General features: G+C 36.0%; 1 protein-coding gene across 1 annotated transcript in view; it reads left to right on the plus strand.

Moving 5' to 3' along the window:
* The first annotated feature begins 8,536 nt into the window (after window positions 1-8,536).
* Window positions 8,537-14,777, plus strand: part of RSPO2 (R-spondin 2) — an 85,450-nt gene continuing 79,209 nt past the window's right edge. The window contains exon 1 of the mRNA XM_079901911.1: window positions 8,537-8,720. Coding sequence (XP_079758037.1) covers window positions 8,639-8,720 — 82 coding nt within the window. The 5' untranslated portion in view covers window positions 8,537-8,638. The remainder of the gene's footprint in view (window positions 8,721-14,777) is intronic.

The following is a 14,777-nucleotide window of genomic DNA, read 5'->3' on the forward strand; positions in this document are numbered from 1 at the left end:
ACTGTGTCTAAGGTATTGATTGCTGTGAAGTTAGCAAACTGACGAAGCATGTTAAAATGAACTGTTGATAAATATTAAATACAGACAATTGATTTAAAAATTACTGAGAACTAAATCCTGTGTAGGCCTGAAGATTTAGTAGTGAATCATTCTGATTTTTATTAGCATAAGTAATATTTTACCCACAGCGACCTACACTGAGTATAATAAAGCTTTCACCTTTTTTTGCATTATAGTGTATTCCGGAATAATTGTTACATAATAATGTTTGTCAACCCAAAGTGTTTGTTAGTGTGTTTTTCATTAAGGCAACTTAAAAATTTTTTTAAATTATCTTTGTTTGAAGAGACCTTTCTCTAGAACAGTGTAGCTAACAGTGTTCACTCCCAATTTTAAAACACAGTGGTATAATCCATGGGAGTTTCCACATCTAAAACACATGGAGTCTTTAATCTGGTTAGTTATGGCATGGGTGGTTCTTGAGGGCTGTGTTTATGACACCAAATAAGCCATCCAGTTGGCTTTCCATTTATTGTTTTAAAATTAAAATCGTGAAATAAGCAGGAGTTAGTTTATATTCTATTAATCTTTGAATAGACAGGAAGGGGAGTTTTTCCTATAGGCAGTTGGGTAGGTCAGACGCTGTGCGCACTTAAGTTACAGTACTTAGGAAGTATGCAAAACTATTTTGAAGTAGTGTTAGTATAAGAAGTATTTAAGTACTTTATGGAATAAAAATCTGGCTCTTTTTATGAGCAGTTTGCTTTTTTCTATTTAAATAATTGGATTATCTCCTTGTGTAAACATGGGACCATGTGAAAGTGGTGGTTTCACAATCTTCATAAATGTATCTATTTAGATCTGCTCGTGTTGGAGTTACCATTAGCACCAACATTCTGTCAACATTTCCACAGGGTCTTTTAAGTATGTTGTGAAAGTCCAAGCCAACCCTTGGCATGAGTGATCTATACTACACAGCAGTTTCTAGCCACAGCTTAGAGGCTCCCATACATTATAACTTTACGCTTACTTTTCCTCTGGCATTAGAACAGTTTTATGGAGTAAATCTTTTTCTCTTTCACGGTTTCAAGCAGGTGGCTTACTTTATACAACATAAAATATGAGTCTTCCCTTGTTTCAGAACATCATATATCTTTGGGAAAATGAGCAAATCTCAAACCATCTTATATTTTTCTCATCAACTAATTAATGTTACTGGTGTTAGCAGTTGTAGAAGCTGAAGAGATTATGATTCTGGTATTTTGCTTATGTTAATAGTTTAGTTCTGGGATGCGGGTGTTCTGACCCTTAATTGTATATATTTCCCTGTTACCTGTCAGCGTTAACATCTAGCATAGGAATATGCATTAAGATTTTTGTGTCAGAGTTTGTAGCGGGGGTGTGGAGGGAAGAGGAATAATTCTTCCAGGGCTTGGCTTCGACAGTGAGTGTTCATTATGAGAAATACTTCACCATTTGGGGAATTGTATATGCTAACTTGAGGGCTCATTATTTTAATTTTTTGTGAGAGTCTATACATAGCTACTTTTATCTTTTCTTGTGTCTTTTTACTTGACGTTGGGTATTAACGACTGTTTTTGGAAACCTGTTTCTGGGTCCCATTTAACTCATTCAGATTCTTGTGTTCTACTTCATGTTTAGTTGGTCAGTACATAGAATGGCACATCAAAGTGCTCATTTCAACTTTCCTTGAGCTTCTCTCTGTGGTCCTGAGCCCTGAGGATCAGGACCTGATGGATTCTGATTAAAAAAAAGAAACACTTAAGTACCTTGCATTGAATGTAAGATGTGCTTTCAGAAGCTCTTTGGGGAAATCTCTGGCTCCTATCACCAGATGTGTGACTTGCATCTGCTTCAGCTGCTCACGTTTTGGGTGAAATATGTTAAAGGGATACTGCTTGGTCTCAAGGTAAAATGTGTTGAACCAAAGTAATTTTTCCTCTGATGATTGCAGTGACTGCTTTGGTACATTCTTTCAGTTTCCTCCAGTTCTGGCAGACTCTCTTGAATATTAATGATGATGTGTTAAATTAGAAGGGGAATGTGTTTTATCATGTTCTGGATAGGTTCGTTGTGCCCTCAAACATACTTATGTAAGATTCCATCCACATTTATTTTGCAACCGTATCTTAGCTCATCATCTTTCCTTGACCTGCCCTTATTGAGTATTCTGGACTTCCCTGAGACGTCTTAGTTAATTTATACTTGAAGCATGCATGACATGCCTCATCCAGACTTTCTGCTTCCTATGATGTGTAAAAAAAAGAAAAAGAAATACCCCTTCCAGTTAACCACACTACAGCCATGGTTAATCGTGGTTGTAACTGTACTTCTGAGGTGCCCGTCTATAAAGGATGATGACTCATGTAGTGCTCACACTGGCGAGAAATCAGGAGCTTACAATTGTGGTCCTTTTCCTCATTTTTTCTGAAGATGTTAGCACTTCATGTGTTAAAATAAACCTGTAATTCTACTTAACTTTCTGCCTCCATATTTTAAAATCTAGTAGCTTTGAGTTTTTATACAGTGAGACACCCACTTTTGTAGGAGCAGCAAAATCATCTGGTTAAATTCCTTTAATCCTGATGTCATTAAGAATATTCATCTCTAGAGATGATTTCAATATTTTAGGAGGCTTATAAATCTTTAGAAATAATATTTTCCTAAGGAACATTTCTGAAGATGAGGATATATACATTCTTTCATTCCTAATTAACATGTTTTAGGTGGATAAACAATGGTATTAATTATCAACTAATAACATTTTCAGGCAGCCAATTAATATGGGTTTCTCAAAGCTAGTACTTTGAGAAGTTAAAAGTTTTGTAAGCCTTTTTCCTAAAAATATTAGTGTCTATTGAAGGACTCATGATAAAAGATAAAGCGATTCTGAGAAAATATGGTTTAATTCTACAGGTTGTAAAATTTTGGAATTTTTGGCACGTTTGCCCTTTATTCTCAAAAGTTTTTCTAGACTAAATTCATGTTATTTTACCTCCTCTAACACTTTTTTTTTCCTCCTCTAACACTTTAATGGACATTTAGAAATTTATCTCTGTCAAAGCTTTATTAACATTGTTAATTTTAACATGTATTTTCTAAGGCATAATGATTATAATGGTGAACATCCAGAGTGTTAAAATTTGTTGTCTTTGCATCAAAGATCAGATTATTTTATTTTCTATAAATACTTACAATTTAATGTAAAACTAAGGAAAGTATCCTAAGATAGGCATTTCTCATTTTGGTCAAATCTCGTGTGGCTCCTTAATTCACGACCTTGATTCCTTAGTTGAGTTTGCACTTGGGAGTATACATGATTACATGGTTTTTTATCCCAGTGTTGCCAAGCTGTAGTGGAAGGATCTATGCCTGACTTGATTTGTATAGAATCTGACATGCAAGTTCCCTGTCATTGGTGCCAGAGATAGGGTTTTGGTTTCTAAATATATATCTTGAATTTGGGATTGGGCAGAGATAAATATATTAGCAATTTTATGATAAGATTGATCAATGAAGTTAATAGTAGTTTTTCCTTTTTTAAAAAGCTGTTCAACTTGTAACATTATTGAACCTGCAAATATGGAGCAAGGCTAAGATGCCAACAGCCCATTGTTCAGTCCCATTATTTTCAGGATTAGAAATCTGTACTCTTTGTCAGGAATGGATGCCTTCACCTAGCAGGAATTTAGATTTCTTCTTGTTTGGCAGGGCCTACTCCAGAAACAGGGGAACACTTTTAAAAAGTATTAGGAGTAGATTAGAAACAGATGGTCATTCAACACCTACATAAAATGTTCTATGGGATAAAATGTGAATAACTGGGTTTAATTTAACAAAGGATCAAACTTAAAATATCAGGATTCATGAAAAACCAAACTTACTTTGCAATTTAAGAGGAATACAAATCAGATAATTAGAATCAAGAGTAAGGAGTTTGGGCTTCCCTGGTGGCGCAGTGGTTGAGAGTCCCTGCTGATGCAAGGGACACGGGTTCGTGCCCCGGTCCGGGAAGATCCCACACGCCACGGAGCGGCTGGGCACATGAGCCATGGCCACTGAGCCTGCGCGTCCAGAGCCTGTGCTCTGCAAAGGGAGAGGCCACGACAGTGAGAGGCCGGCGTACCACCAAAAAAAAAAAAAAAAAAGAGTAAAGAGTTTTACTTATACTGGTTTTTTTCCTCCTTATATACTTAGTGATATAAGTAATTGTTACCTGGTTTCTGCCTCATGATTTTTGTTTTCTGTATCCATATATTCCTTTCCCTGTCAGGGAGATATGTGTGGATTTGTGTTTACACCACTGTCCAGCACCTTTTTGAAGATTTTTAATGTTTTATGTGATATATTTCATCTTTAGAATTTTGGGTGGATCTAGATTTAGAAAAGTGTTTTGGTTGGAGTGATGAGGCTCTGGATGTCAGCAGGCTTTAGGGTTGGAAAAGTTGAAGCTTACGGGGAGAGCAAATAAACACAGTCATCAAAGCTGGGAATTAAGATTTGTTTATTCACCTGCACACTTGAATTAAATCTCATAGAAATAGGCAGAGCCATTTGACTTATTAAGATCCTGACAAAATAAATTACTCTAGTCATGCTTAAAGGTCTATTTTTGCCTGGCTTTAGATACAGAGATTGGTGTAGTCACCATATAACGGATGAAGAAGTTCTTGTTGAATTAAGCTGTTGACGTACAACATAGAGGTGACTAGGATAGTTGACATTGGACAATGGTTAATTAAACCAAAAAGTCCATTTGAGGTTTGGGGCACAAAGCTTCAAATTGCCAAAATTACATGTGTTCTTGTCCTTCAGTATTGAGGAGCACGGTTGAAGAAGATTGGGGGAAGGGAAAGAGAGAGCACTTAGGTTGGGTGTGGCTCACATCACTTTTGTTTTAAGAGAATTCCTCCTGTGTAGGGTTATAAAGATATCTAAGATATGGACTCAGGTAAGTATTCCCTATTTCATTTTCATTGTCAGTTAAGGTTCAAGTAAATAAAGCAATGCTTTATTGATTTTAAGAATACCTTTTAAAAAATGTAGAGTACAATTTGTTGACTCTGAAATCTTTGTGGTCAGGATGAAAGTTGGCTTCTGATACATAAAACAAAACAAAAAGCCTTTAATTTATGATGATTCTCTTAGCTCTGTAATTCCCTTTTCTCCATACTTCTTTCTAGAGAGTGTGATTTATAGTGATAAAGAGCTCTTGGTTTAACTTTTGAACTGAAAGTAAGTATAGCTTCAGTTTTACTTTGTGATGACTGTGGTACAGAGAACCTTCTCCTTAAACCATTTTGCTATGTATGTAAATCTTCCAAATTCTCCTTTTACTTATGAAACTACGTTTGGGATTTGGACAACCTTGATCGTACCTTTTCATATTTGTAGTTAAGTTGCAGAGCAGAAGGCAGCCAGTGAACTGCTCTTAGACGTGCTGCAGAGGACCCTGCAGTGTGGGGCTGCCTTTGATGCAGCTCCAGCCAGCAGCTCCTGCCCTTGCCTTAGTCTCCTGGTTGCTCCTACATAAGGACTTTTTCTTTCACAAGAGAGTCATAAATTTCTTCCCCAAATATCATGCCAGAGGGTCTTTGTGCTTAAGGTGGGTTATGTTCTTAGGCAGCCCTGAAAATTAAAATGTGTTGGGTTCTCCCCAGTCACCACTTCCTCTGCCAAAGCCATTTCATCCATCATACAGCTGCTGAGTCTTCCTAGTTCTGTCCTTTTCATCCCGTGTTCTGCACCCTACCCACCCCACTCTCAGTTTTTTACCCCTTCCTTACACAAAAGTTTGTCTGTATCCCAGTTTTTGAAACTTACATACTCACTCCTTACAACCTGCTCAGGACACTAATAACAAAATGGGAGAATAAAACCTCTTCAGAAGGCAGCTGGGGAAATTGTAAATAGTCTAACCTTATTTCCAGTTGGCTATGTGAAAATGCTTTATAAGTCATAATTATTTCATGAGAGTAAGGGATAACAGAAATCCTGTGATGAAAATAAAAGCAGAAGAGCTGAGCCAACAGTAGAACGCAGAGAGAGGTACGTGGGGAGTTGGGGCACTATAACTGTCTAAGTGAGAAGTAATAAGGGCCTGACTTATGAGAAGATTAGTGGAAATTACAAGAGTGAGGGCTGGAATTAAATCTTTAGAAGGAGACATTCCCATTCGTCTAGAAGAGGAAGAAAACTTTCAGTAATGACCCAGCTACAGGAGTTGGGAGGACAAGAGACTGAGAATGAGGTCTTGAATTGAGGATCTGAAAACCAGTTGTGGTCTTCCTAAAAGTAGTGTTGGGGATAATTACATGGGTGGGGATGGTAGGTTGAGGCTGCAGATAAAACTGACACTTCCAAGAAATATGAGTGATATTGGTCTGATTCATTGATATGAGAAGATGCTCACAACTTGATTGAAATTGAGCAAGTTATCATACTTCATGTAAAGTCTGATCACAGTTATGAAAAATACCAATTACATATTATAAATACTGTATATGCGTACATATATAAAGGAGTATCTGGAAAGTTTGCCAAAATTTTATTAGGAATTCTATCTGAGGAGGTGACTTTTAATCTGAATTGATTCTTTTTTGCTCCACAATTGCAGGTTTAAGAAAATAAGGTGGTAAATAAGAAATTAGTTGGGAAGCATAGATAGCTTTGCAAGCAAGAGAAAGTCTCTAACATAGATTCACTATGTAAATAAAAGCAGTTTTGAACAGTTGATAGAACAAAGTCCTGGAATAAGTGGGAAGAAGTAGATCTTAATGCCCAATTCAGAGGGTCATCTTGACCATGATTTCTGGTCCTGAGTGTCTTGGTTCTTCTTTGGCCCCTTCTCTGAAAGGTTAGACTAAGCTCTTGTTTGGGAATCTCTCTGGAAGAGAGGCTGCAAGAACAAGTCAGGGAGCCCAGAAGTGGGGAGAGCATGTTGTGGAACTGAAACCTATGTAGATCTGCTGCAAGTAGTTGTAAATATATTGGATGTTAAATCATTATAAATAAGGACTGGTGTGGTATACAATGTACTTTGTTGTATAGCTGCTAGTCTGAATACTGTCGGCTTGGTATTAATTTTATATGCAATAAAGATTATATGTAGGGCAAATAGGATGTAGTCTCAAAGCAGAAAGTTTCAATAATTGGTGAATTTTCTGTTCCTTGTCTTATTTCTTTTGTGGGTTAACTCAATAAAATGAAGTCAGTGTGGCCTTAAGCTTATGACCTTACATGAACTTTTTATACTTTAGAAATTATACTAGGATTTCAGATTGTATCATTTCTGAATTTTATACCAGGGCTAGAAACGGAATTTGTTTTCTTTTAAATTACCATTTTTGTCACTAGCTGTAGTGAACTTCATAAGGTTCATATATTTCAGATACTGTTTTTTCTTACATGCTTCCTACCTTTTTAATATTTATATCTTGTTTTGTGCCACAGTTCTTTAAGCCTGTTTTCTAGTTAAGTCCCTCTCCCATTCAACTTGTCCTTAGAATTTTTTTCAGTTTTAGAATTTTAATTTTTCTAATTTGCCCATTTTATGATACTGCTTCTTCTCATGTGATTTCTAGTCATTTCATCTCTTCAAATACTCTAAAGATACTCATTTTAAAGTCATTTTCAGATGGTTCTGTTATTTCTGACTCTTTAGGTATGAAATCTCTTACTCAGACTGACTCTTCCTCATTGAGGTTTGCTTGCACATGTGATTTGTTCATTTTGATGTTAAGGTGGTTTTCCATGAAAGTTCCAGGTTGTAGTCCCAGTCTCAGGATTGTAGAAAATTTCTGTAGGGTTGTTTCATACTTTTTTCTTTGTGGATTTTGCTGGATCTGGGCAAGTTTTTTATGTTAACCTCTTGACTTAGGGACCCCATACTACATTGATGATTTAAACTTGGATACCACACTTGGAAGTCTCATAGATTTGGGGTAGCTTTCTCTCGTGGGTTATATTTTTCTCTCCTGTGCTCACGTCCTCTATGCCCCAATCCAGGGTTGGAAACCTCTTCTCTGGCCAGCTGGAGTGGGGGCTTCTAGTGCTTGTTCCATGGACACACAAGCCTTTACGACTCCAGTCTCCATAGAGACAAGCATCAGCTCTTTACATGCATATTTCTTTTCTTTTTTATATTGAAGTATAGTTGATTTATGATAGTGTGTTAGTTTCAAGTTTATAGCAACGTGATTCTACATGCATATTTCTTGATCTGGACTGAGGACCCTGCCCTGAGGTCTGCCTCTGTCTGCTCTAGCATCTCCATAAGCCATTCAGTTTGAGCTTCCAGCCTCAACTCTGTCTCTGGGTTTCCTCTTTGTTTCTAAGTTTGGTTGTGTATGAACCATTGTTTTTTGGAGGGTGGCAGAGGTTATTTTGTTTAGCATTTCTATGTGATTAAAGTAAAAGGACAAGAGACACTTGTCTTTTCAGCATGTTGCATTGACCAGAAGTCTGATCATATTCATATTTAAATGTATTTTGTCTTTTCTCTTTTACAGCTAGTTATGTATCAAATCCCATTTGCAAGGGATGCTTGTCTTGTTCAAAGGACAATGGGTGCAGCCGATGTCAACAGAAGTTATTCTTCTTTCTTCGAAGAGAAGGCATGCGCCAGTATGGAGAGTGCCTGCATTCCTGCCCATCCGGGTACTATGGACACCGAGCCCCAGATATGAACAGATGTGCAAGTGAGCAGTCAACTTCTGTCCACCCTATTTTATTGTTTCTGCAACTTAGGGGGAGTTAAGTTGAAAATTTTGATCAAGAAAGAGTACAATTTTAATATGCTACAGAAATAGTTTAAGCTTAAACTTAAAAAAAAATAAGTGAGGTGGTATAAGAACACTTTTACTTTATCTCTTGTATAGAAGTATATTGTATACACACACTTTTTTTTAAAGATTACCTAAGTATTTTTTCATAGCATGTATCTTAAACACAAGCATGGTAGGCAGATCTTTGTAAGGCGTACTCAGGACTTATCAATAAATAAAGGGATTTAAATACCTTTATATTGGGAACATCCTCTTGAGCTTACCACAGTGTCTATAGCTTCTTTTTCTCTTATACTTGAGTTTGTAATACTTGAATTAGTCTAATCTGTAATTTAATACATGAATTTAAAGCACCACTGCTGATAAAAGGTATAACTAAAATACACTTTACTTCAAAGTATTCTAAGTTTAGCAACCACAAAAAGGTTATTAGGGAATGGCATTCTATACATAGGAATACAAGTACAATTATTTTACCTTTTAGTCCAAAAAGTCACTTCTCATTATAGAATTATTCTTAACTTCTGGGTAAATGGTAAAAATTGGAGTTTAAAAAAATGAGTAAGATACCAAAGGAATATCCCCCTTTTTAAGGAGCTCAAATTTTAGGGGATAGAAGGAGAAAAAAGGGGAACATGGAGTGAAATGACAGATGGGTAAGCTGTTTAATCATAATTCAATACACTAAGTACTAGATCAGCAGGCAACTTGTATGTTATGGGAGTGATTTAATTATCTCCAATTAACACACTGTGTGCATGACTATTAAATCAGCTGAGGTCTTTAGGTAAGAAGAGACTTTGAATTTTATCATCCAAGGGCAATGTTATTTTGAAAGAAGGCAGAACTACTAGAGGAAGGTTATATAGAATCTGGGAAGAAGAAGGGACACGTTTGTAAAAATAATGTGTTTGGGAAACAAGAAGTCTCCTTTGGGGATGCTGTTGGCATCTTGGCAAGGCAACTTGGCCTGCATTGCCGGACATTTAACATTCTTAGTCCTTGCTCGGTAAATCTTCTTCATTCCCCCAAATCACCGTGACAATAAAAAATGTCCCTAAAAATTTCCAGACACCTCCCAGGGGAACAGTACCATCCCTGGAGAACCATTGAGTAGTAGCTGCTTAGTGTGAGGTGTGGTTGGAATTGAAGATGAAAAGGGAGGCTTGAGTGCAAATGATAAAAGTCTTGAGTGCAATGTTAAGAAGTCTGGATGTTATCTGAGGGTTCTGAGCAGACAGTGAATTAAAGCAATTGCTTTATTTAAGATAATTCTTGCAGAAGTGCAGGAAATGAATTGGAGAAGTCTATTGTAACAATTGCAGATGAGAAATTGTGTTCTGATGAAAGGTTTTTGGGTAATGAATTCCAGAGACGTTTAAAATAGAATCAATGAGACTTAGTAACTAACTAATTTCACAGAATAAAGAGAGAATCAAATTTGATACTAAGGTTTCTAGCTAAGGTGACTAGGTGAATAGTTTTGCCATTAGCAAGATAGAAACATATGGATTTAGAGGAGATTTGTATGGACTTCCATTTTATGGAATTGTTGGGATTAATAACTAGAGGGGTACGGCTCCCCCAGAGTATCAATAGATTGGCCATTTTTTTCAAATATGTACCTTATCCTTAAGGTGTATGATTTGGGCTAGCTAGTAATGTCTATCCTCATAGTTTTTGAACCTTCATAGGAGGATGTGTCCATCTTGAAATGGATTCCTGTTCAGATTGCTTTAGACCACCTATGGGGGGGTGGATTTGGGTCCATGAATATTCTGTGTGTTTTTTATTCCAGACTATCAGTGCACAAGGAAGATAAGAGTGTAGATAGCTCCAGGCATTTATTCCAAGTTCTATGCCTAGCACTCTACACACTGTGTATGGACAATAGGGTGACCATATAATTTATTACTCTACCTGGGACATTGGGGATTGAAAGTGGCTGCTGTTAATAACTATGCAGGGACATTGGGTGTAAAGAAGGGCTGTCCTGGGCAAACTGGAATGGGTGGTCATTCAGCAGTACCTCATAGTCTTATCAACAGGGTCTTCCTTAGAGAGATACCCCAAGGCAGGGCTTAACACAAATATTTTGGTTAAGTTGATCCCTTTTCCCAGAAATGGAGAGGAGAGCAATGACTGTAAATCAGCCTTGGAAAGAGAATCTACACGTGAAAATGGGTTTGCTATGGCTATACTTATTGTAAGTGAATGCAATCGATGTTGCAGTTTACTGACCTAGAAATCATTACTTATCTGGTACAAGCGGGAAGTGCTTATTAACAAGGCTCCTGTGAAGCAAAGTGAAAGTGGAAAATTATTTCTTAATTCTCAGTATATGACTTCAGATGATTATGGTTCATTCTTAGTAATATTGGCTCTTTTTCATAGATGCTTGAAATATATTGCATTGTTATTTGTATTCCATACAGAGAATGAGACAGATTTAAATTGGAAAAGCTGTCACAAACTTAGAATTTGAAATCATATTGACTTTTTGTTTTAGAAGATTAACGCTAGACAGTAGAGAAGATTATACTTCAAGCAACAGTAGCTTTAAAAAATCCTCTAAGTGAAACTTGCTCATCTATTTCCTAATCACTAAAGTAAGATTTCATTGTAAAGAAAAACCTCTCTTCCAAAGAAAGACTTGCCCTATAGAATATTGGCTGAGGTTGGCTTCTTGTCCATACAGTGTGGATCTTATAAAATTCAAACATGCTTATTAAAAACCAATTCAATAATCATTTGCGGCATAGTGTGGAAAAAAACATACTACCACACTGAGTTGCCATTGTCTCTGATACTGTTAGGTGAGATTTCTCTCATATTTTCTTTCTCATTCATTGATAAACTCATTTACATGAAAAAGCTTAATTTTAAAAATTGCTATACATATTCCTTGCAGAAAGCTTGGAAAGTACATAGAACTTTAAAAAAATAAAAAGCAGAAACAAAAATAAATACTACTCAGAGATAACAAAAGTCAACATTTTGGCTTCTATTTTTTTTTTATAATCACACCTGTATATATATACAATAATATTTATTGCTCAGACTAACATTTAAATTTAGCTAGGAATTATAATTTTCTCTAGATAATTTTAAAATTTTTATTGGGGTAGAGTTGATTTACAGTGTTGTGTTACTTTCAGGTGTACAGCAAAGTGATTCAGTTATACATACATATCTATTTCTTCAGATTCTTTTCCCTTATAGGTTATTACACAATACTGAGTATAGTTCCCTGTCCTATACAGTAGGTCCTCATTGGTTATCTACTTTATATATTAGCGTGTATATGTTCATCCCAAACTCATAATTTATTCCTTCCCACCCTTTTCCCTTTGGTAACCATAAATTTGTTTTCTAGGTCTGTGGGTCTATTTCTGTTTTGTATATAATTTCATTTGTATCTTTTTTTTTTTTTTTTTTTTTTTTACATTCCACACATAAGTGATATCATATGATATTTGTCTGGCTTACTTCACTCAGTATGACCGTCTCTAGGTCCATCCATGCAAATGGCATTATTTTGTTCTTTTTTATGGCTGAGTAATATTCTGGCTTCTATTCTTGACATTTTGTTTCTGTGTATATTTATGTCTTTCTTTCCTTACAAATGAGTCATCATTCTGTTTTGTGATGTTTTAATTTAATGAATTATGAACATTTTTCATGTCATTAATTATGACTGCTTGTTTTCTACTGAATGGATATACCATAATAATCTAGCTAATTATCTGTTGAAAATTTGCTTTTAGTTTTCACCACTGTAAGCAGTTATATGAAGAATTTCCTTGTATATAGATTCTTTTGCTTATACACACATGTATAGTTTTACACGTTTTTTCTGATTTATTTTCATAAGATAAGCTTTTAAACATAGCATATTTTTCCAGCTTTACTGAGATATAATTGAGATACAAGCATAAAATATATTTTAAAGACTTTTGATATATATTGCCAAATGGCCTTCTGGGAAAGTTGTACTCATTCACGTCTTTACTAATAGCAGACATTTTCCCTTGCATCTCACCAACACTGGGTATTAGTGACAAAAAGGATAAAATGCATCTTTTTTTGTTTTAATATGCTTTTCTTTGATACAAATGAAGGTAAACATTTATTTTTCTCATGAATATTGGCATTGCAGAATATTTACCAGAATCCTTGGCCTTCTTTTTTCCTCTAATTGCACAACTATTTTCTTAGTAACATAAATAAAAACCTTCAAGTGAAGGATAACACAGAATATGCTCACAGATCATAAACGGAGCGTTCAATGAATTATCACAAAGTGGACACACGTATGTTACCATCACTCAAGAAGAAATGTTAACAGTACCCCAAGAACCCTCATTATATCCTTCCCAATCACTCCCATTTCTCCTTCAACAAAACTGCTATCCTGACTTGTAACCAAAACCATATAAAAGATTATTCATGATGACACTAATCATACTAGCTACAAATTGGAAACAACTCAAATGTCCAAACAATAGAGTATTTAAAAAAGTATATATAGAAGTAGAGATGAACTACTGCAACATGAAGCATCATAAATAAATCTCACAATATAACATTGGGTGAAAGAGGCTATAAAATAATATTTACATACTTTTCGAAAATAGGTAAAATTAGTCTATGGTGCTAGATGGCAGGATTGTGGTTTTTACTGATGTGCATTTATTGAACACCTACTATGTGCTGACTTTGGTACTAGATACCTGAAGATACAATAATGAGTAATAACTAGTTTCTGTCCTTGAGTTGCTTATGGCATAGTGCAGTGACATTCTACCAGGGGTGATTTTGCCCATTAGGGAACACTTTAGTAGTGTTTGGAGACATTTTGGTTAATACAAGTGGAGGGGTGCTACTGGTAGCTGGTAGACAAAGGCCATGGGTACCACTCAACGTTCTACAGTGCAGAGGACAGCCTCCTGCAGCAAAGAATTATGTGGCCTGAAATGTCAGTAGTTTTGAGGTTGAGAAAGCCTGGTCTAGTGGAAAGACAGATAGTTAAGTGTATTATGTGGTAAATGCTGCTAACTATTTAGCTTCCATTCTGTGCCAGCTACTCTATTAGATGTACTTTTCCTCATTTTATTTTTCAAATAAGTGTGGAAAGTAGATTATGGTGTTTCTATTTTATGGATGAAGTTACCAACTAAGTAAAACGCACTTTCCAATGGTTGGGTGGATTTCAGCAATGAAGGAGCGTCCACTTAAAAAAAAGCTGTGGGTGTTTGCAGAATTATTAGGATTAAGTATTATAGGTAGAAAAAAGGAAAAAAAAAAACACATGGAAAGGTATGGAGAGGCACAAAAAAATCATTCCTTGTGAAGTAAGATGCAGGTGGTTGAGTGCAGTTCCACTGTAAAATCAGAAAACTAAAAAACTAGTTAGGTTGGTGGGGACTAGGTCATTGCAGACCTTATGTGCTAAATTTAGGTAGTAGAAACATCCTGAAAGCCACAAGTAGTCAACGAAGCATTACAAGTAAGGGAATGATAAAGGTTATGGTTTTGGGAAATATTTTCTTTTAGCTGCATGGAAGATGGGCCAGAGGGGAGTCTGCAATGAAGGCAGCAAGATCAATATTCTGGGTAAAAAAAAAAAAAAAAATGAGAACAGCTGTATCCTCACTAGACCCTCCCTGGCCAATCTATATAAATTTTAACCTTCTCTATTCCAATATTTCCTTTTTCCTTCTCTTCTTTATCCGTCGCTCTCTTCTTTGCTCCCTCCTTCACTCATTCCTTCCCTCCCTTCTTTCCTTAGCACTTATGGTTGACTAACACACTGCATATTTTACTTATCTGTTTTATTCACCTCTCCCACTAGAACACAAGTTCCCAGAGGGAAGGGATTTTTAGTCTGTATTGTTCAGGCTCTTGTTATGCAGAATAGTGTCTGACACATACTGGGTGCTCAGTAAATATTTGAATGAATAAATGACC

This window comes from Stenella coeruleoalba, assembly GCF_951394435.1.
Source record: "Stenella coeruleoalba genome assembly, chromosome: 17".
In the NCBI taxonomy this organism is placed as follows: domain Eukaryota; kingdom Metazoa; phylum Chordata; class Mammalia; order Artiodactyla; family Delphinidae; genus Stenella; species Stenella coeruleoalba.